A 20047-nucleotide genomic window follows, 5' to 3' on the forward strand; every position below is an offset into this window, starting at 1 on the left:
CTCGTCCAGCACAGCAGCCTTGGTGCCCGTGCTCGCGGGAAGCAGGTCAGACCCTGCAGCCTGCTCTGACCTGGTAGAAATGGCCCAAGCCAGCGTGTCTGCACTTGAGTTCATTCCTCCTTGGGATGCCTGGGACCTCTTCTCCTGTATATCATCTTCAGCAGACTGAGAAGGAGCAGCTGCAGTAAGCAAGTAATGAATGTCCCAAATGCTTTGCTTCCCTTTACTTTTTGTTCACCAAGTGATGGTTTCCAATAACTGTTTAAATAAACATGTCACTGATTAGCTAACTTCTGAACCTTGGAACAGTATCTTTCAGTCGTCTAAGATTTCACAACTTCTGGATGAGAAAAAGACTCTCAGGAATGCTGAAGGCAAGAAATTGGCTTAATTTGCACAAGTCACAGAATAAGGAACAAGGATTACATAGGGAGGATCCAACTAAGACGCTTCCTAATTCTGGCTGATGGTGTGTCTCTAAGACTTTTCTGCCACTGGACCTCAAGCTCCTGCAGTACTTCTGTGAAGTACTTCATTAATTAACACAGACATACAGTAAATAACTCAGTGGCAGCATTTGCAGAAAGGCTTGTTCCTAGAACCTCTCATGTCTGACCTTAGAAAATACTTTGAGGACTGTGCTGAAGCCCAGGCTCAGTAATTGTGCCCATAATTAGTGTCCTCTTTTTTTTTTTTAATCCTGTGGGCACAGCCTGCCACAGAGACCTCAGAAATCTTTAACAAGTTGTATCATTCTCTGGTTCCCCTGCCTGGTTTCTGAATTAGCTGAAAGGGTGCTGTCATTTTTCAGGGTCTTTATGGAGGCTATGGCATTTGTTTTACTGAACAGAAGCATTCCACATCCTGAAAAAGCCCACTTTCACTTTTTCTTCATTCAAAATGTTTTTAAATATTTTTATTAGATGCAGAGGCCATTTAGCTGCAGCAGGTGAATTTTCCACTGTCTAAAGAATTTTCAAACTAAACTATCTCTCTGCAAATCTAATGTCCTGTTGCCCACAACACACCCCACTGGGCTCCCAAAGGCTCTGGAAAACTTACAGTGCTCTTTCAAGCCCATCCCTGCCGCTCTGAAACTGCTCAGCAATGCAATGCTCTACACACAAAAGGCAAAGGCCTCAGCAGAAGAGTCCAGCTCATCGAGTCCCCACCTCGCTGTTCCACACCTCGGATCCACGAGGCCAGCCTTGTCCCATGTAATCCCCGGGCAGAGGGGCAAAGCTGCTCCACAGAGCATTACGCTGAGAGAGACAGGAGGCAGCGAAAGCTCACAGTGAGCCCCAAGGGGCAGGACAGTGAAAGCTCACAGTGAGCCCCAAGGGGCAGGACGTCATCCCGGAGCAGAATTTGGGCTGGGGGCTCAGGGGGACGTGCCAGCTCCCGTCCAGCCCTGCAGCCGCCTCCCCCAGCCCCAGCACAGGGCACCCAGCAGGGACCCTCCCGCCGGCGCCAGTGGGGCGGGGGGTGTCAGGCCGGGACCAGCACTGGGGCTGTTTCCCCAGCCTACCGCTGCCACATCTCACCACGTACCCCAAGCGGGAGAGCAGAGGAGGCACAAAATCCCGGTTTGAGATTGCCAGTCTGCTGCTCGCCTGGTTTCAGTAAACGGTTTTCAGGTTTTCCTTAAACTGAACGATCTCTGACCTCACTCATGCCTTGCGGAACTCCCGAAGCCAAAGGTTAACGGGCCTGGAAAGGACAGCGTGCTTATCAGCAAAATCAGCTTGGAATAAAGCAGCCTTGAACGCCGCGCTGTTCCCGCCGCATCGAATTCCTACGAAAACATCGTGAAATTAACACCCGGGGCAGCAAAGGCCGAAGGAGCGCGGGTCTCCAGCAGCTGCCAGACAGCCCCGATGCCAGCTCCCCTGGGCACGGGGCGACCTCGGGGCCGGTCGTGCGCCGGGCCGCCGCCGCCGCCGCCGCCGCCGCCCCCAGCCGGTGCAGCACCCAGGGCCCCCCCGGAGCGCGGCCGGGGCACCCCAACAGCCGCCCCCCCCCCCCCACCCGCCCACCTCCCCGGGCAGCGCCATGTCCGCCCGCGGGGCCGGGGCCGCACCAAGTGTTGGGGGGGGAGTGTGTGTGTGTGTATGTGTGGGGGGGTCGTCACGCGGGCTGTACCATGCCTATGGTGAGAGGGGGGTGTCTCCGCGCAGCCAATGGGACGCAGGCGGCGCGCACGCATGCGCAGAGCCCGGCATCGGGCCGCCGCGCCTGCGCGCTGCTGCCCCCGCCTTGAGGGCTTCGGCGCGTGCGCTAGGCGGCACTTCCGCCCTTTCCTTAGCCCGGAGTCGTCCCGACGCTTTCGCGACAGCCGTAAGTGAGCGGCGGCCGGCGGAGCGGAGCGGAGCGGAGCGGGCGGCGGGATGAGGCCGCAGCAGGCGCCCGTGTCGGGCAAGGTGTTCATCCAGCGCGACTACAGCGGCGGGACGCGCTGCCAGTTCCAGAGCAAGTTCCCGGCCGAGCTGGAGAACCGGGTGAGGCGAGGGGGATCCGCTCCGTGCGTCCCGGGGCCGGCCCCCCACCGCTGAGGCTCGGCCGGGAGGAGCCGAGCCGGGCCGTGGGGTGCGAGGGCGTGCGGACAGGGACCGGGTGGCGTTCGCGGGAGCCCGGACGGACTCGCGTGGCCCGAAGCCCGTTCTGCGTCTTTCTGGCGCATGTAGCGGGTCTCTTGCACAAACCTCTGCTCCTTCGCCTGAGGCCGACCCCTCGGGAGTAGGAGGGAGGTGGGGGTGCTCCCCCGTGCCCCTGTCCCGGGAGCAGTTCTTCCTCCAGCGCTCCCCGAGCATGCTGTGCTGAGCTCTCATGTTTAGTTTTAAGGGGGCTAACGCTTTGTAATCCTCTGTTTTTGCTGCAGCCCTATGCCGAGTGTGAGAGGCATGATTTCAGTTTAAAGGCATATCCTGCTTTGGGCATTGCTTATTTTTTGGCATGAAAGTGTTCGGGTTTTGTCCAAATGGCGTTTTTGATCAATTGCATCAAGCAAATACTTTTGATTTGCAGTGAAAAGCTGCATGAAAAATAGTTTAGAATGCTTCTCTTTGGTGTTTACAAAATGCGGGTGTTTTGTGCTTTCTTTAATCCTGAGGAAGGCAGCTGCCTTCTGTAGTGGTAAAATAGAATGTGTGCATTATGTCTGTGAGAATAAAGCGTGCGTTGTACTGTTGTGCAGTAACACTGTCCTTTCTTGGGAGTCCAGCCAGTTCTGCTGAGCCAGTCTGGTAGACTCATAAGTACTGTCTCAAGTACTTTTTGTTTAATGCTGTCAGATGTAATATCTTCAACTGATAGCAAAACAAACACTCCTTGCTAACACCTTTTATTTCTCTCACTATACTTTTTTTTCTCTTCCTTCTTTGTTTTGTTTTGTATTGTTTTCTTGAGAACTTGTTTGACCAGCACTGCAGCAGCAGCAAGCCATTATTGATATTAAGAGCAGCTCTGTCAATCCACTCCCTAACTGCTCTTTTTAATCTAGTAGATCTCTTTGTGAATTAAGCTGCCTTTTTTTTTTTTTTTTCAATTGAATTGCGCGTTGATTTAGTTATGTTTACTCTTAATTATTTTATGTTCACATTGTGTTGGAATTCAGACTTAGTTTAATCACTTGGCAGATATTAAACAAAGAACTACAGGTCTATAACTCAAAGTGTCCTTCACACTTTGGCTTTAATCACAGCAGGTGGAAAGTGTGGGAGTGCAAATAAGCAATAAACGAAGGTAGGTATCTGAAGATATTGGTGAGTTCTGAGAAGTGCAGGGCACAACAGCCAAACTTGACTTCTCTTGCAGATTGATAGGCAGCAGTTTGAAGAGACTGTCCGAACGCTGAATAACCTCTATGCAGAAGCTGAAAAACTCGGGGGCCAATCTTACCTTGAAGGATGTCTCGCCTGTCTGACTGCCTATACCATCTTTTTGTGCATGGAAACGCATTATGAAAAGGTGCACTTCTTTCTGTTTATCTTGTTACTTGGAAGGCAGTATGTCTCACAGACTTCAGTCAAAGACTTATTTCTTGGTAGATTTTCTGTGATTTGCACGATTGTCATACAAATTCCATATGGACTCTGGACCTCATTGCAGAATGATTTCAAAGCTACATCAGACAGACTTGTCTGCATTAGTCAGTTTGAAAAACGTAACAATTGCTTGTGCTTCAGAGGAATCACACAAGTTCTGTCTCTTGTGTGCTAGGTTCTCCTCATGTTGCTGTATGTGTGATATTGCTGAGGCTCTGACTCTAATGTAGGGAAACCTGATGAAGGAACTGTGACTTATGTGCTGTTCTGTTACCAGGTTCTAAAGAAAATTGCCAAGTTCATTCAGGAACAGAACGAGAAGATCTATGCTCCTCAGGGCCTCCTTCTGACAGACCCCATTGAAAGAGGATTAAGAGTCGTATCCTTCTGTAGTTTCTTAGATTTTCTTCTGCTTTGTTCATCTATGATGTGCTGCTACCTGTTTATCTCAGTGTGCCACCCTCTGGTCGTGCTTGATCTGTGATACGGCAGGGTATGTGATTAGTCTTGTTATTCTTCATTGTGTACCGTGCTCTGGTCAGATTTAGTACATTAAGATTTGTCACATTGAAAAACAATGAAAATGCAGTATTAGAATCTGCCCTTTGAGACTTCCTTGAAAACACAGTATGTATAAACAGAGTACTTCCAACACTTTAGATGCTTACTCTATTTCAGTCACGTCTAAAAATGCAGTTTGTCTGATTGGAAAAAGTGACCAACTTGGTAGGATAGAAATTGATGAGCAAGAGAACTGTTGTTTAATTTGTAACCCTCAGCTCAGGTTCTGGTGAAGATTTAGCCATATGACGTAACTGCAAGCTGATACCAGCCTAGCGCTTGCCCTTGGTTCTAGCATGGTTTATTTCAAACTTTTTTCTTCAACTCCTGAACCACGATGCAGGCGTTTTATTTAGTTATTAAGTTAGTAGTAGTAAAGACCTTGCATAGCAAATCTAGGTGTAGAATGAGTAACATAGCGTTTTTTGAGAATATTGAAACCAGAGCAACCTGAAACACAGAATGTCAATTAGATACGTGGTAAGGCTAATTCCTTGTAGGTGGGTTATCTGTATATTAGTCTAAATAGCTTATAGCTGTCACCCAAGTGACTTTATTATTCAGTGTTTTATGCATTTTTCTGTGCATACGCTTCCTGGAAGAAAAAAACATTCAACTCAAGTAAAAGCATTTTCAGGTTGGTTAGTGACTTAGTAGCTGAACTGTAGAAGTGTTAACTCTTGTCTAATGCAGAGCCTTTCCTGAAATTTAACAGAATGTGGCAAGGCTCACAAACCCTCCACACACAGCATCTTGTGTTCTTGTTGTCAGAACAGCCCTGGACTGGATAGACCACTGATCTGACCCGACAGGGCATCTCTTCAGTGTACTGTTCCGTTTGCTTTGTAGCTCTGCAGCTAGCCTTGAAACAGCATGTGTGAAGGCAGAAGGATTGAAGATTCTAATATCTTAATGTTTTTCTCCTTTTTTTTTTGTTGTTGTGTTTTCATAATGTTTTTATAGTATGTTTCCCTAACAGCTTTTCTGTGCAGATTGAAATTACCATTTATGAAGACAGAGGTATGACAAGTGGAAGATAAAACTGTGGAGACTCAGGTACACGTTAACTTTATACTAGATTAATCGCAACCCGTTTTCTGTGGTCAGAGGAGTAGATTCTGTCATACTGAGAGAGAATATGTACCCCACCACTCTATGTAATCAAGGCTGTTCACCTAAATCTTGTGTGGTCTAGTTTTTCTGAATAAGTAGAAGTATCAATACTTGGCATTATGCCACTGAATGTTAATGCAGATCAAATGAGATTTACCTTTAGAGAAATCCAGGTCTTGATTGTGTAAATATGCATAAACCTAACTTGTGCTATATTATGTCCAAAATTGTTCTCTGTTCTCTAGATAAAAGAATCTTTTCTTATTCTCATGAAGTCTTTCTGTCATAAGGTTCCAAGCAGACAAACTGAAGACTAGCCCTTAAATCTAGATGTAAAAAAAGGTCACTATTTAAATACTTACTTTGGATTTCCAAACACTTTTAATACTAATAGCGTGAGAGAAATATTCAAGAGAAATCATTAATGGTGCTATACTAGCACCTGCTCTTCCTATACTGCTGTGAAAGAGACGGCTTTTCCTTTCAAATGTTTTCTGTGGTACCCCAAACCAGGGTTTATTTTAGAAGCTTCCACGTTTTGAGCACTTGTGAAATCAAGGTCATAACCACAGCATGTTACAGATCCCCTTGTATTTTGTGTAGCAGTCAATATTATTAGCCCCAGAATCCTGAGCAAACCAATGTGAGTAATTGCAGTTTACCTTCTTGGTTCTAAGATTATAGAAGATTCACTTCTGTATAATGTTGAGTGGCAGCTTCTCTGTTGCAGAAGGGACTGAACAGTAAACTGCTGTTCCCTGGGGTGACACTTTGGTTTCATGTGCCAAGTGCTGGGATGCTGCCAAACCTCTTCTGTTCAGAAATGTTTGATAAGATATTCTTTATTTATACAGTATCTTATCTGTTGTCCAGAATCTTAGAATATGACATACTCTAAGAATCAAATCTTACACAGCCTAAGGGGAAAACGCAAGTTACTGTACTAGGTAGTATTACTAAATCCTTTCAGTGCTTTTTCTAACCTGCCTCTGCCTCATGTCTAGGATTTCTCTTTTGGTAGTCTGCTTATGATGGACCCATATTTACAGTGCATATAAACCAGATTAATCTACTACAAGCTGGAGCAAACAATGACAAGAAGTACTGGTAAAGCAAAACATTGAAGATTCTTGCTGATGCATACCTCTCTCTAAACCACTCTGGCTTGTAACTTGGCATCACTTGTAGATGCCAATTCTGTCTCAAAATACCCTTCTTTATCTGGTTATTAGCACTTGGGAATCTGTTGTATTGCATGGCACTTGTGTTCTGCTATTGGAATAAGTTTGTATTTTATCAACTTCATCTGCATATATTTGGCGTGAGCCATTTGTTATGATTCATTTTACAGCAACTATTGCAGAATGTTTTCCTAGGTGATGTGGGTTTTAAGTAATTACATAAAAGCTAGTTCTGTCAGTGCTCAAACAACTGAAATTTCTAAAATGAAAAAAGATTTGTATCACGAATTTCTGGACAGTTTGATGAATTGCAAATATTTGTTGTCAGTGAACATCTGTTTTTAAAGCAGTATGAGTACCCAAATAAGCCTGATCTGGATCTGGAGCTTTATTAGGTATTCATCTCCTCCTAGTCATTTTGAGCCTGTACACTGTCCTGGATATCTGTTCATGAATATAGCCTACATGGGCTCTACAAAATGTGGACTGTCTTTCTAACCTGTATAGTGGTAGAGGATATGACTCTGGCTAGGAATAGGCGGTGTACTTTAGGACTTCTAGTGGTCACTGCGACATCTATGAAAATTCAGAGGAACTCCTGAGATCTCCTACTGTATTTGAGATCTTATCCTACCCAATAGTTTTAAGTGGAAAAATCTTTGTGTCCCTGAATGTTTTAGCATACAAGTTTTTATTGCAGTTTTTCAGCTGGATACTGTTCCAGTTCTCACTTTGGTACCCTCACTTGTGATGCTTTCAGTTAAGAGTAGCCAGCAATCTCTAGCATTGGTAGCTTTTAGCTGGAAGAAGTTGCTGAAAGGCACTTAGTTTTCATGATACTGTGTGGCAGTCACAAAGTGAAAATAGTGCTCAGCATACTCGAGAGAAGCTAATTTAAAGGATCATGTTAATTGCATACAGTATTGAACTGCAAAATTACTGTGCCTGGACCTGTTGAATTTTCATTAAGCTTTGCTTTTGAAAATCTCAAATTTGAACTGGCTCCCTTGTCTTAGGTACTCTGCAGATCCTGGAGTGGTAGTCTAAGTCTAGATTGTTGGCAATGCGTGCAGAAAAGAGACTGGAAATATTTATGCCTGTTATGCAGGCATAATAAAGATCTTTATTTCCTGTTAGACAAATCCAGAGTGTTGGCTTCTGTTCCTGCTACTCTGACCACAGCACATGGTAACTCTATCCTTCCTGCTACATACCTCCTAAGATAACAGAATGTAACTATGTAAAGGTTTGTGTAGGGTTTTTTTGGTTTTATTTAGTAACAGCTTCTAATAATATGAAACTTCTTTTCTAGAAGATAGCTCAACAGTGGACTTGCTGTATCAAAGTTCCCCTACCTCCTACTTTAGAGCATCATTCCTTTCTCTGCTGCCAGATCCACAGTGCCATCTACTACAAGGACTAACTTCCTAAAACTGCTCCACATGGGGAGACTGAGCTGGTCAGCATCCATTTTACGGCGAACTTTTAAGCAATGAGATCACTTTTTATTTGTTTTGTTTAGTTGTTTTGTTTCGTTTGTGCTTTTTTTTTTTTTTTTTTCAAGAAAAAGCAGAAGTGGTACAGCTACGTACTCTTCTGAAAGAAACGGGGCACTTAGCCCAACAGAAGTCTAGTTTTAGTCACATAAGTGCAGTGCTGTTCCTCCCTAGTTCTTAAACCGTTCTGTACATCAATCAGGCCTTGGAAAGCTACAAGTCAGAGTTGGGAATTTTTCAGAAACAAGGCCTTCCCTCCAGTTGAGTATTGGAGTGAGGGGATACACAATGCCTCTGTCTGGCAAAAAGTGACTCAAGGCATAGAGCATTTTACGTTTCCTGTGCTGATTCTCATGGAAAACCAGAAGGCAAAGTGATGTTTGTTTTAATGTTTTGGCTGTTCCTAGGAGGGGGAGGAATAGTTGGACTTTAATGCTGGTGTTTTCTCTACTACTGTATCTGTGCTGTTATTGCATCTGTCAGTGCTCACCAGAAGAGGGGGGTCTTTTCATTCATAAAACAGTAAGTACAATAAAATGGATGCTGAACCAATAAACGTAACAATTCCTACCCTACTCTGATTAATATGTGAAGTGTAAAACTGTTTCTTTATGGATTTATAATTTATAGGAGAACATTTGATTTCACAAACTGTTAGATGTTGTATAAGATGGTTTCTTAATTCTGTCTGCTGGCACACTATTGAAAAGTAGAACTGTGCATTATTTAGTATCCTCCATGCATCAACATTCCTCAGCAATACCTGCAAAAGTAAAGTTCCTACAAACCAAGCTGGCTTAATATTTTTCTCTTCTATCCTTTTCCCTTTTCAAAGCAAGGGTGTCCTGGTTTAGGTTCTGAGTGTCATTGTCCAACTGTAGAAGGAATTTAAGAATTTAGAGAAGACTTATGCAGAACAGATTGAGTGTTTTGGCTTTTGGTGGTACTGTAGGTGCTAATACTGGATGTGAAATTCCAGGCTTATTACTCAGCCACTGATATTTTTTTTGAGATGTTTTAATATTTTAATTGTATAAAACTTGTTTTTTCTAAACTGTAACAGTGTTTGCCTTTCACATCTGTTGCACTATTGGCGGAAGTACTAACGGATTAGTAAATTTTTTCTTAAACTGTGTCTGTGTCATGTTTGATAGCACCGGTCTGCATAGCACTACTGGCGAGATTCCTGCTCCTGCAGTAGCAGGGTCCTGGTTGTGAACAGAGATAGCGCCGTTTCAAGATCAGTTCCTAACCCTCAACCGTTTTGTCCCCTCTACTCTAGCTTTGTTTTTCGGGCGCCTTTCGCGGCCCCTGACCAAGCAGAGTGGCGAGGCCGCTCCCCTCTCCGCCGCCATTTTCTCGGGGCTGGAGCGCCTGCGCAGTGGGACCCGGCTGAGCGCCGCCGGGCGCCTGCGCGGTGGGGGGGCCGCGCAGGCGCGGAGGGGCCGTAGCGGTTGGCGGGAGGCTGTGGCGGGATGGCGGCGGCGAGCGGTGCCGGGACGGAGGGGGACTCGGATGGCGGTAGCGAGGAACTGGTGCTCACCCCGGCGCAGCTCATCCGCAGCCTGGAGCAGGTGCCGTGAGCTGGGCAGAGCGGCTGCGGACCGGCTCCCGGGGGTGGCCGGGGGCTGGGCCCCCGGGTTCGCCGGAGGAAGCGGAGAGGCTTGAGTTTCTGGCCTCTCTGAGGGCTGGGGCGAATCGTAGGTGCATTTCTCGCCTCTGCTTAAAACGTGCCTTCTTTCAGGCCTGGCTGAATGAGAAGTTTGCCCCAGAGCTGCTGGAGAGCAAACCTGAGATCATTGAGTGTGTTGTGGAGCAGCTGGACCATATGGTAGGTTCTGCTGGCCTAAGGTGGTGGTACAGGCAGGCCGTGGTTGCCTGGCCTGGCAGATACATGCATGGGTTCCTCCGCGATTGCCAAGATTGTATGCTCCTCTGTCCCCGAGATAAGGCTGTTCAGAGGACCACCTTTGAGCTTGTCTTGGTGGGCGGACTGGGAGGTACAAGGAAGTGTGCTTTGTGTCACCAAAAGCAGCTGCAATCTGTTTTTGTGAGCCCTGTGTACAAAGCCCATCTTCCTCTCTGTTTCTTGTTGTTTGGCATTTCAGCCGTTTAATTTCTCTTTGCTTTTCCTTGCAGGAGGCAAACCTGAAACGGGCAAAGAGAGGAGACTTAAAGGTCAGCATTCACCACATGGAGATTGAAAGGATCCGTTACGTGCTCAGCAGCTACTTGCGATGTAGGCTTGTGAAGGTAATACTTGCTATGCTACCCAGAGGATGAAAAAGGGTGGCTTCAGGAGTGATTTTTATCTATACAAGGCCTCCTGCTCCAGCAAGGCACTTAGTGAAATGTGCTCTCCTTCTGTGTCCTCTAAAGTGCAACCCAAAGGAGTTCATTCTTTGGACATGCTTTTCTGTTGTGATGGAGGAAGATCACAGCATTGCTGTGAATACCTCATCTAAGTTGAGGGTGACACAATTGGATGCTTGCATGTTCTACCTGGGGTCCTGCCATGTACACATATGGTTGTGCGGCTTGGGGATCCCAGCTCACCATACTGCTGTTAATTCAGGAGCAGGTATTTGGTCAGGCCTGCGGCTACTGTACAGCAGTGGAAGCCTCTGAGGAGTGGGGATTGTAGGCACTGAACTACTGGGAGAGGTCTGTTTCAGTCTTTGGGATTTTGTTCCAATATCAGATAGAGAAGTTTTTCCCCCATGTCCTGGAGAAAGAGAAATCTCGAGCCGAAGGGGAGCCTTCCATTCTATCACCAGAAGAGTTTGCTTTTGCTAAAGAGTGAGTATGTTTTGGACGCATCTCCCTCCCTTTTTATAGGTTATAAAACTTGCCTGTGTGTTATGCTGAACAGTTCTTGAGACTGTTAGCCTTAGACGGGTTTGCAGTAAGAATCACAGGTTTTACCAGGAGGTTTCCTTATGGACAAGGAAAGAGCTGAAATAAAGTAACACTGGTAACTGAGCCATTAGGCTTGTCTCTGGTCATGCCTGTGGGACCAGGAGATGTCGCTTGCTGGCATTTTGAGTCAGTACTCGCCCTGCAGATCTGTATTTGAATAAGCCAGTAAATACTCCAATGATTTGTTTCAGGTACATGGCAAACACAGAGGTTTATCTGAAAAACGTGGCCCTAAAACACATGCCGCCCAACCTGCAGAAAGTATCTCTCCTAAAATCAGGTAAGTACATCCAGTCTCCAGGGTAAGCTGAAAATTATAGCAGTAGGAGTGCGGGGAAAGCGATGGGAGCATGAAATGTTAAGGGCTAGTCCTCCAGCTGGTGTTCAGTAGAAGCAAAGATGACATGAGGATGTTGTCTTATTGCTGCTCTGCTATGGTACGTGGTTTGATGCTGCTATCAGAGGGTCATGCTGACCCCTGCCATTAAATCTTGTCTTATGTTGAGGCAGTGCAGACTGTGTCTAATTAGAAGTGTCTAGCTTTCCTTTACTGGACATGAGTTTGCTGTCCCTCCTACCCCTCTGTCAGCTCAGTGTCCTGCAGAGGAACATAACCGAGTGCTGAGCTTGTGCTCTGAATCCATTGTCTGCAGTTCCAAAGCCCAACCTGGACTCATTTGTGTTCCTGAGGGTGTTGGAGCGTCAGGAGAACATCCTGGTTGAGCCAGAGATGGATGAGCAGAGGTAGGTGTGCGCTCGTAAATAAGTTAGTTTCACAAAAGTGGAATGGGTTATAGTGAAACGGAGACGGCTTAACTTCACATCTGTCTTTGGCAGAGAGTACACCATCGACCTGGAGGAGGGGTCACAGCATCTGATCCGTTACAAGACCATCGCCCCGTTGGTGGCCTCAGGAGCGGTGCAGCTCATCTGAGGGGCAAGCAGTAAGTGCAGGGCCAGGACCAGGGTGACACCAGGGGGCAACGGCTGCAGCCACCATGTTCCTCCCCTCCCTATTTAGAAAGATATTGGAGCATGAGGCTAGCAAAAGGATGAGAATAGGAGTCCTGGTTTTGCCTTACCTTCTATGCATTGTGTGTTATTCATGTGCTTCCTATCAGGCTAGCACTCTGATTTCTGCAGCAGAGCATTCAGCTCCCTGTGAAGGGAGACTTGAATCAATAGAACAAATGCAAAGTGACAAGTCAGAAGGCGTTTTCTGGAAAGCTTCAGTGTGTAGCTGCTGGGATGCCTTATTTAAGACCAGTGGTGGACAGTTTCACTAAAACAGAACAACTGTGATCATGGGCTGAGGAGGAAGCAGCTTTCTATTATGTGTGGTCTGAAGACCCTCCCTCCACCACAGAGTGAGGGGTTCTGGTACAGCTTCTGATTGCAGTTGTGAGGGTAGAAACTGTCAAACTCCCTGCTGCTGAAACAGCTGCTGGGGTAAGGGGCATAAGCAATTCCTTTGTGCTGGTCACGCAGAGGAAAAGCTCCACTGGCCCTGTTGACCCATGTGTGCATGCTTCTTCTAGTTGGAGAAGCCAGGGTGTCCCCTGCTACCTCAGCTCTGTGCCTGTCAGGTGTGTGGACAGACAGTGCCTCATGTTCCTTCAGGACAGGGTTTTCCCTGCATGGTGATCTGTGTGAGGAACAGCCTGGTGCTCCTCTGGCACTCCCCTTCCTCTGGCAGGCAGGGCGTGACAGTGCATCTTGTAGTGTGAGTAGCTTTGCATATGTGGTTTATAGTATTCCTACTGAATACATTTAGGCAAAGAAGATTGGTTTAAGTACAGACACGACGAGAGGCTGGGTTTAATCCTTAGGAATCAGTAGCACATATCTCTGCACAGCACTCCAGGAAGGGCTGCAGATTGTGCCCTGTCCTTAGCCCAGGCAGATGCACAAAAGTGACTGAAGCTCCTAGCCAAAGTCATTGTTAATCTGCTGCAGAAGAGTACTATAGAAGAGCTGCTTGGAGAATGTCTAGGTAGCATGTCTGGAAGATTTTCTCCTTGGCCCTATTAAGTTTGACTGAGCAATTGTCCAGACAGCTAGTACTTGCCTCACCACTGCATCTCATGTGGCTGCAGCAATGTGAGCATAAGGGGTGCCTGTCCTCTTCTAGCAGCTGAATCTTAACGGGGTCTGATTGTTTCCAGAGTGCCTTCAGTACAGATGCTCTCTGGAGTCTGACAGCTGGCACATGGCAACTTCATCACAGGCTATGCAGGATTTTTGAAGATGGCTAGTAGGCTGAAATCGGTCAGGCTTATAGTGAGATTCACTTTATTCTATACTTGAAAATGTTGCTGTCTGCTCTTTATGTCCTTCCATGACTAAATACCAGGACACTTCTGGGACCGGATACTGCCTTACTGCTAACACCGTGCCTCTGTTCTGGAGGGAGGGGAAGTGTCTGCAACTTTATCAGGGAAGTGATGCTTTGGGTTTGTACTTTTGGATGAAGAAGACCCAACAGTGCATCCAACTTAACCTCTGCCTCTGGAAGAGAATGTGCAGAGTGGGAACAGCTTTTCCAGCTTCCATGGGTTCTGCTGTAGAGCTTAGGCTCAAATAAATCCCCTGTTCTCTGCTCTCTCCAAGATGGAGATAGCATAGGTTTACTGAGTGATTAAATGCAAAATAGGTGGATGGTGAAAGAGGTCTCAAGGAGTGCACTGATGGTGATCTCTGATTTCTGAGCTGGATCCACTCTCCTGAGTGCAGGAGACAGGTGGGGCAAGTGGTTTCAGTGCTAGAAAGACACTTTCATGTCTGGGTTGATTTCTCCCGAGTCACTGAAGTGGGTGGAAACACCCTGTCAGACTGAGAGGATGTGATAAAAGCATGGTTCTCCCAAAGCAGCTGCTGAAAATTGACTCATTGCCTGCATTGTATGTGCAGGAGGGCATCTGTGCTTGTGAGCATGTGGAGTCATCTAGTATGCCACCCATCACAACAGTGCACAGGGGACTGTCTTCCCTTGGGCCTCAGTCATGTGTGAAATGTGGAGTGTGGAAAGCCTGTCCGTGGTATTTTCCTGTGGGTTTTCTCTTCTACTGCTGTGGTTAACTCTGGCTGTAGGCTACTCTGCTTCTGGGTGACAGCAGCTTTCCCAGAATTGAGAAATATGTGCATTGGAGCAGGTATCAAGGGAGTTGTTCCTCTGAAAGTACTATCTGGGAAGAGTAATCCAAATGTGGTTCTATTTTTTTTTTTTTTTTTCCCTGCGTATCTACAGGAAAATGATCTCAAATAACATGTCATTCAGTGGGGTAGCAGTAACTACCTACAGAAACTTTCCTACATGGTGGGGAAACAACTGGGAATTCTGTGGGAAAAGTTTCAACTATTTAGAGGTTCAAAAGCAGACAACTTGCAAGACCGTGAGCAAGAGCCCTTCATTCAGAGAAAAGGGGGTGCAGTTTGCTGTCCTGACCTCAGGAGGTGTCGCTTGGGTTTGTAACTTGGGCGGTTGCGGCCACAATTAAACCTTGTAGGGGTGAGCATGCGGTAGCTGATCCTCCGTCTGACCTCTGTGGAAGGATGTGTCACTGCCTGTCTCTTGAGGCTGGCCTCAGAAATGGGGAACACTGCTTCCCGCTCGGGCCTGAGCGTGGTCACCAGCCAGGGGGCTTCAGCTCGAGGCCTCTGCTGCAGCGTGTCGGCCGCGTGCTGACGGCCGGACGCCTGGCCTCGGCCCAGCAGACAGATCTGTCCCAGCGGCAGGACTGGCCGGCAGCACACACTTCAGCTCCTGCAGGCCCTGCCAGATGAGTGCATCTGGCTCCTGGTCACCCATCAAAATCACTGTCCTCTTCTTCCCCAGGCAGGAGTGTCTGGCCTGGAGTGCCACATGTCCTTCTAGGGGATGGTGCTGCTTTGACTCTCTTGCTGCTTTTTCTGATGTTTTTGCTGACTGAGGCTGGGGCCGAACTGCAGATTTTTACCAGCCAAGCACTTGTGTTCATGCTGACTTCTGACCATCCTGCAAGAGGTGTCTCGGGTTGTGCTGGAGATGTTCAGACACTGGTGATGGAAAGCCATGTATAAATACTGATAGGTAGGTTGTGTCATGAGCTGATGAAAATCTGTGATGTCAGCTGGAACAATCAAGGCTGCTTAACATAAATGGCTAGGCAGCTCAGGAGGGATTAGCAGGTAGTACAGGTCAGGGGTGATCTGATTTAGGTGACAGTCAAGGAGTCGCATGTGAGCTAAACAGTGAAGGTGATTTTGAATATAGATGTCAGGGACAGCAGAGTGTCTCTTGCCCACTCAGATGTGAGTGAATTTCAGGGCAGGGAACTGGGGTAACTGAGTTAGATTCACTTTTGATAGAGGATGAGACTAGAGTCTGGGACTTTCTTTGTGCCTAGACCCCCTGGAAATAGCTGTCTTCAGAGAAGCATCTGAAAAGGGATGTATAAAAACAGTTGAAACCTCCTACAACTAAAGACAAGGTGAGAGGAACATGCTCTTCTTCCTCCTGTAGCTTCCTCTGGGTGTTGATAGTTCACTAAAGGCAAAAAAAGCTGCTAAAAGCACTCGGGTTTTTCTGGCATGAGGAGGTTCGCCCACTTCATGGCTGAGCTCAGCAGCAGGAAGCTGGGCTCCTCTTCTCGCCCCAGGCAGGAGCCGGTACCCGGCAGAGGGAGCCGGTACCCGGCAGAGGGTCCCGGTGCCCGTTCGCTGGGTGCCCTCGGTCCCGGGGCCGGCGGGCGGAGCCGGGGCGGGCACCGCGCTCCCCCATTGGCCGCCCGGCGGCGCGTCCCTGGCACTGATTGGCTGCCGGCAGCGCCGGGGCGGGCAGCGGGGCGGGGAGGCGGCCGGGACACCCCGCCCGACCCCCTGTTCGCTTCCCGGCCTTTCCAGGTGTGCAGTGCCCGGCCCGTCGCCCCCCAGCCATGCCCGTGGAGCTGGCCGTGCGGCTCTGACGGAGCCATTCACCTCCCCATCCACAAGCTGCTGAACTGTGAGGAGCTGTGGTGCAACCGGGGCACAAACCCCTCCGATCCTGTCTCAACCAGAAGCCATGTGCAGAACCTGAGTGGCGAGATACCACCGGGAGCTCCAAAGGCCAGAAGACAGTTGTGTTTTCTGACATGAAGAGGCTCTCACTGATGGCTGTCGCTTCTTCTCAAAGATCGAGGAGGACCTCTGTGACTTGCAGCATACCCTACGTGACCTTGCCTGCTTCTGACCTAGGCTGCGGGACTCGCCCAGAAGCATGAGGGTGTGTGATGGACTTCCCCCAGCCCTCTGTGGACTGCGCAGCTTTCCACAGCCACCTACACAGTAACCTTGTCTGTCTGGAGAGCTGCCTGATCCAGAACCGTGCCCTGTCAGGGACAGTGAGGGTCAGAAACATTGAGTATGAGAAAAAAGTGATGGTCCGCATCACCTTTGATGGCTGGAAGAGCTTCCAGGACATCTCCTGCCAGTACATGCATATCATATACAACTTGGCTGACACAGACATCTCTTTTGAGCTTGCCCTGCCCCAGCCATCTATCTCCCACAGGGCCACAGAGTTCTGCATCTCCTTCCAGTGTAGACAGAAAACCCACTGGGACAACCACCATGGGAGGAGCTACACGATCTGCCACACAGGCATGATCCACCCTCCCTCCCATGCCTTGAAGAGTGTCAGTGGGGCCTGGAAGCATCTTGGCACTTCTTGGGCTGCCGCCCCGGTCCTTTCTCACCTACAGACCTGGCGGTGCTCAGAGACCCGGGCTCCTTAGTGGTAGGAAAGCAGGGGGTGGAGAGGTGTAGGTCCCTTCCCTGCCTCAACTATGGTACCGGGGTCTGGGGGGAGGAGTCAGCTGCAGAAGATGCTCTTCCCAGTTTTAGCTCCTCTCTGTGCCCGGCCTGGTGCTGTATGAGCAGCTGCCGGTGTCCGCAGGAGCTTTGTCACTGCTGGCTCCTGCCGCAGGCTGGAAGCTGCTGCTTGGTGTAACTGCTGCCCCTCGGTCCTCGAGGCAGGGCAGTGACAAAGACGCGGGCCGCGTCCGTGCCCCGTGGGAGTCGGCCCTGCCAGCCGCGGGGCTCCCGGAGCTGCCCCAGTGCCTCGTGTGGAGCTGCTGGCGCGGGGGGGTCTCGGCAGAGCTTGCCTTCCCAGGCTCCGTGCCCGCTGCGGGCTGTCCCCGGGCCGCGGGGCCGCGCCGGGTGCCGGGGGGGCCGCTGGTGCTGTAACGGGGGGTCGCGGGCCTGCCTGGGCCGCGCTGGGGGTGGGGGGTTCGCTTGCGGGCGCGGCCCCGCGCTGACGTCAGCGCGCGGAGCGGGGGCGCGCACGGCACGTGGCGGGGGCGGAGCCGGGGCCCGGCAGCGGCGGCAGGTGAGTGCGTGACCGGCCCGGTTCGGCCCGCCGCGCTGGTACCCACCTCCCCCTCTCCCGCCCCATCCCCGCCCCGCGCGGGCTTCGGCCTGCCGCCGCCTGCTCTGCCCGGCGGGGTCGGGGCGCCCGAGCAGGGCCGGGCCCGGCCGCGGACCGTTAGCCGGCGCCCGCCTCCGGGAGCGCGGCCTGCCCGCCGTGCTGCGGGCTGCGCCGCAGCGCCCGCCTCTTCCTCCACCCCCACACGCCCCCCCCCCCCCCCCCCCCCCGGTCGCCGGCTGCGGTGTGGGCCGGGCCGGGCCGCCGGTGCCACGGCTCAGGGCGGAGGAACGGGGCCGGCCGCAGGCGGGAGCGCTCCCCGCGGAGCACCCGCCGAGGCCGAAGGTCGCGGGGCCGAGCCCCGGCTCTGCCGGGATTCGCTGCGCCCAGGGGCCGTGTCCCGGCGCGCCGCTCCGCGCCGCCGCTGAACGGAGCTGAGGAGGCCCGCTGGCCGGCCCGGCCCCGGGCGCGCTGTCACGCACACCCGTGGATCGGGATCACCCCTGGCCCTGCGATCGGCGGGCCGCGGTGCCGGCAGCCCGGTGCCGCTCTGCCCCGCGGTGGAGGGGCCGGACGGGCGCCGCCTGCCCTTCCCCACGGCTCCCTGCATGCAGCTGCTGGCCATGCCCGCTGCCGGGCCCCACGGGCCGCGGCCGGGTGACGCGGTGGAGGAATGCAGTAGCTGAGCCCCTCTTAGGGCAGCGGCTGCCAGCTCAGGTGGCCGGTCTGACCAGTTTACCAGCACGAGTCCTGGCTGTGATGGGTGACAGCTCTGCCATAATGGGCAGTTACACGCGTGGCTGTAGAGCTGCCTCTCCCAGGACATGGTTTATGCAGGCACGCGTGTTCCTTTGAAACACTATCAGTATTCTTAGCATTACTGATAGAGCAGTGCTAAGCCGGCAGCTGGAACACTGTACAGAGGAGCAAGAGGATCTTCCTAGGCCTCTCTGCTCCTGCGTGCTTGTCGGGTACCTGATAAATCCCATCCTCAGGTTGACACTCCATAACCGGGTGAAGGTGGAATCTAGAGGGAAATCTCCCCCAAGCAGACTCGTCTCTTTTTAGCAGCCTCAGTTGGCCTCACTTATGCATACCGGTGCTGCGGAGGGTGTCCTCCGCTGGAAGGGCTGTAGTGCCGGGTGTTTGACCTTTGACTGGTCCTCATGACCCCATAAGTTCCACTTTGGCTAATCATCAGCACTAATTCACCCCTTGGGCTAGCTTCCTGTCCTGAACTGTTTGTAAAGCTGCCCTGTGTGACCTGGGGGTGAGATGTGTGTATGGCAGAGGAAGTGATTCCTTCCCAGGAATCTGGGTACCTGGCTAGCTCAGTGCTCTTAGATGCCTCTGAAATGAGAGAGGCAATAAGATCTTCGTCATGAGGAGGGGTTTTATGTCTCTCCATTGACTTCTTTCCGGTACTTGGGACCTGATTGCAGCATCCTGCGCTCTAGGCGTGGTTCTGGACAAGTCTGCTCAATCTGAGGTGTGGATGGTATGAAAACAGAGGACGAGTGGCAGCAGGGAGTGATTCCTAAGTCTGCGACAGTGCCAGGCAGTAGCTGGAGTGCCAGTCTGAGTCTGCTGTGTCTCAGGAGCTGCTCTGAGTGATGTGACCTCAGCCCAAGCACTGCCTTCCAGGTTTCAGAGCCCACTGTCCCTGGCCTCCTGCCACCCTCTCTGAGTTGACGTCTCTCCGAGCTGCATGACTTGCCTGACTTCGGTTTCTCTTTCCTTCACTAGCGCTGGTGGCATGCAAGTGCCTTGTCTGCCAAGAAGCCAACTCGCTGTTTGAAGAGCTTTCCTGGGACACAGGCTTCGTTCGTGTCTGTAACAACCCATCAGCGTGACTGGATGCCAGGGGCCTCCGGAATTAAACTTGTTCCAGGCGTCATGCAAAGATCTGTACTTGTGCCTGTGTCCTCACGGAAAGAACAATAATAGCTCCACATACGGTAGGCTCCTGTAAGTGCCAACTCCCTCGATCTCCTCCAATGCAGGCTCAGGGATGGACTCCACCTTGTCCCTGTGAAGAGACTCTGCATGCTGTCAGCAGCCAGGAGGGGATTCTGCTGCCAGCCTCTTCACAAGCTGCCCCACAGCAGGACTTGCTCAGCGGCGCCTTGGGAGGATATCCATTCATGCAGTTGTGTCACTGCAGTGCCCGCTGCACGCCCATGGAGGAACCTGTGTGCGTGTTCCATCTTCTTTGAGCTCTTCCGCCCCCACTGTCTGAACTTACCTGGGATCCTGGCAGACTCTTTGCTTGTTTTCCCAACAGCTCTCACTGATCCTATTGCGTTCCCTCTCTCGCAGAGCCCAAAAAGGATGTGAACTTTGGAATGGGGT

General features: G+C 50.4%; 2 protein-coding genes and 1 pseudogene across 10 annotated transcripts; all 3 read left to right on the forward strand.

Moving 5' to 3' along the window:
- Positions 1-2266: 2266 nt before the first annotated feature.
- GOLGA7 (golgin A7) lies at positions 2267-9527 on the forward strand. Of its 2 annotated transcripts, none has more exons than XM_042801329.1 (5): positions 2267-2498; positions 3814-3966; positions 4321-4422; positions 5597-5660; positions 8214-9527. In XM_042801329.1, exons 1-4 carry the CDS (start codon positions 2388-2390, stop codon positions 5642-5644), a joined length of 414 nt encoding a protein of 137 aa, XP_042657263.1. In that variant the 5' UTR covers positions 2267-2387; the 3' UTR covers positions 5645-5660; positions 8214-9527. The 2 variants fall into 2 exon arrangements, with proteins under 2 accessions (XP_042657263.1, XP_042657262.1); XM_042801328.1 differs by having other exon boundaries at positions 2305-2498; positions 8211-9527.
- Positions 9528-9812: 285 nt separating this feature from the next.
- On the forward strand, positions 9813-16313 carry GINS4 (GINS complex subunit 4). 8 transcript variants are annotated; one of them, XR_006166114.1, is made up of 9 exons: positions 9815-9968; positions 10139-10225; positions 10534-10647; positions 11096-11193; positions 11505-11593; positions 11967-12057; positions 12151-12257; positions 14561-15382; positions 15699-15785. XR_006166114.1 is itself a non-coding variant. In XM_032997509.2 (8 exons), exons 1-7 carry the CDS (start codon positions 9870-9872, stop codon positions 12245-12247), a joined length of 675 nt encoding a protein of 224 aa, XP_032853400.2. In that variant the 5' UTR covers positions 9815-9869; the 3' UTR covers positions 12248-12257; positions 16195-16313. The 8 variants fall into 8 exon arrangements, 7 of the variants coding, with proteins under 7 accessions (XP_042657261.1, XP_032853400.2, XP_032853438.2 ...); XM_032997509.2 differs by lacking the exons at positions 14561-15382; positions 15699-15785 and adding an exon at positions 16195-16313; XM_032997547.2 differs by lacking the exon at positions 15699-15785 and having other exon boundaries at positions 14561-15687.
- LOC104367411 lies at positions 16227-19507 on the forward strand (annotated as a pseudogene).
- The last annotated feature ends 540 nt before the right edge of the window (positions 19508-20047 follow it).

The sequence above is a fragment of the Tyto alba genome, unplaced genomic scaffold, assembly GCF_018691265.1.
Source record: "Tyto alba isolate M040663 unplaced genomic scaffold, T.alba_DEE_v4.0 Super-Scaffold_34, whole genome shotgun sequence".
Classification (NCBI taxonomy): Eukaryota; Metazoa; Chordata; class Aves; order Strigiformes; family Tytonidae; genus Tyto; species Tyto alba.

Coding starts and splice junctions, on each gene's coding strand:
- GINS4 (XM_032997509.2), top strand. CDS start 9,870: ATGGCGGCGGCGAGCGGTGCCGGGACGGAGGGGGACTCGGATGGCGGT. Junction 9,969..10,138: donor TCATCCGCAGCCTGGAGCAG/GTGCCGTGAGCT, acceptor GCCTTCTTTCAG/GCCTGGCTGAATGAGAAGTT. Junction 11,594..11,966: donor AGTATCTCTCCTAAAATCAG/GTAAGTACATCC, acceptor CATTGTCTGCAG/TTCCAAAGCCCAACCTGGAC.
- GOLGA7 (XM_042801329.1), top strand. CDS start 2,388: ATGAGGCCGCAGCAGGCGCCCGTGTCGGGCAAGGTGTTCATCCAGCGC. Junction 2,499..3,813: donor CGGCCGAGCTGGAGAACCGG/GTGAGGCGAGGG, acceptor CTTCTCTTGCAG/ATTGATAGGCAGCAGTTTGA. Junction 3,967..4,320: donor TGGAAACGCATTATGAAAAG/GTGCACTTCTTT, acceptor TTCTGTTACCAG/GTTCTAAAGAAAATTGCCAA.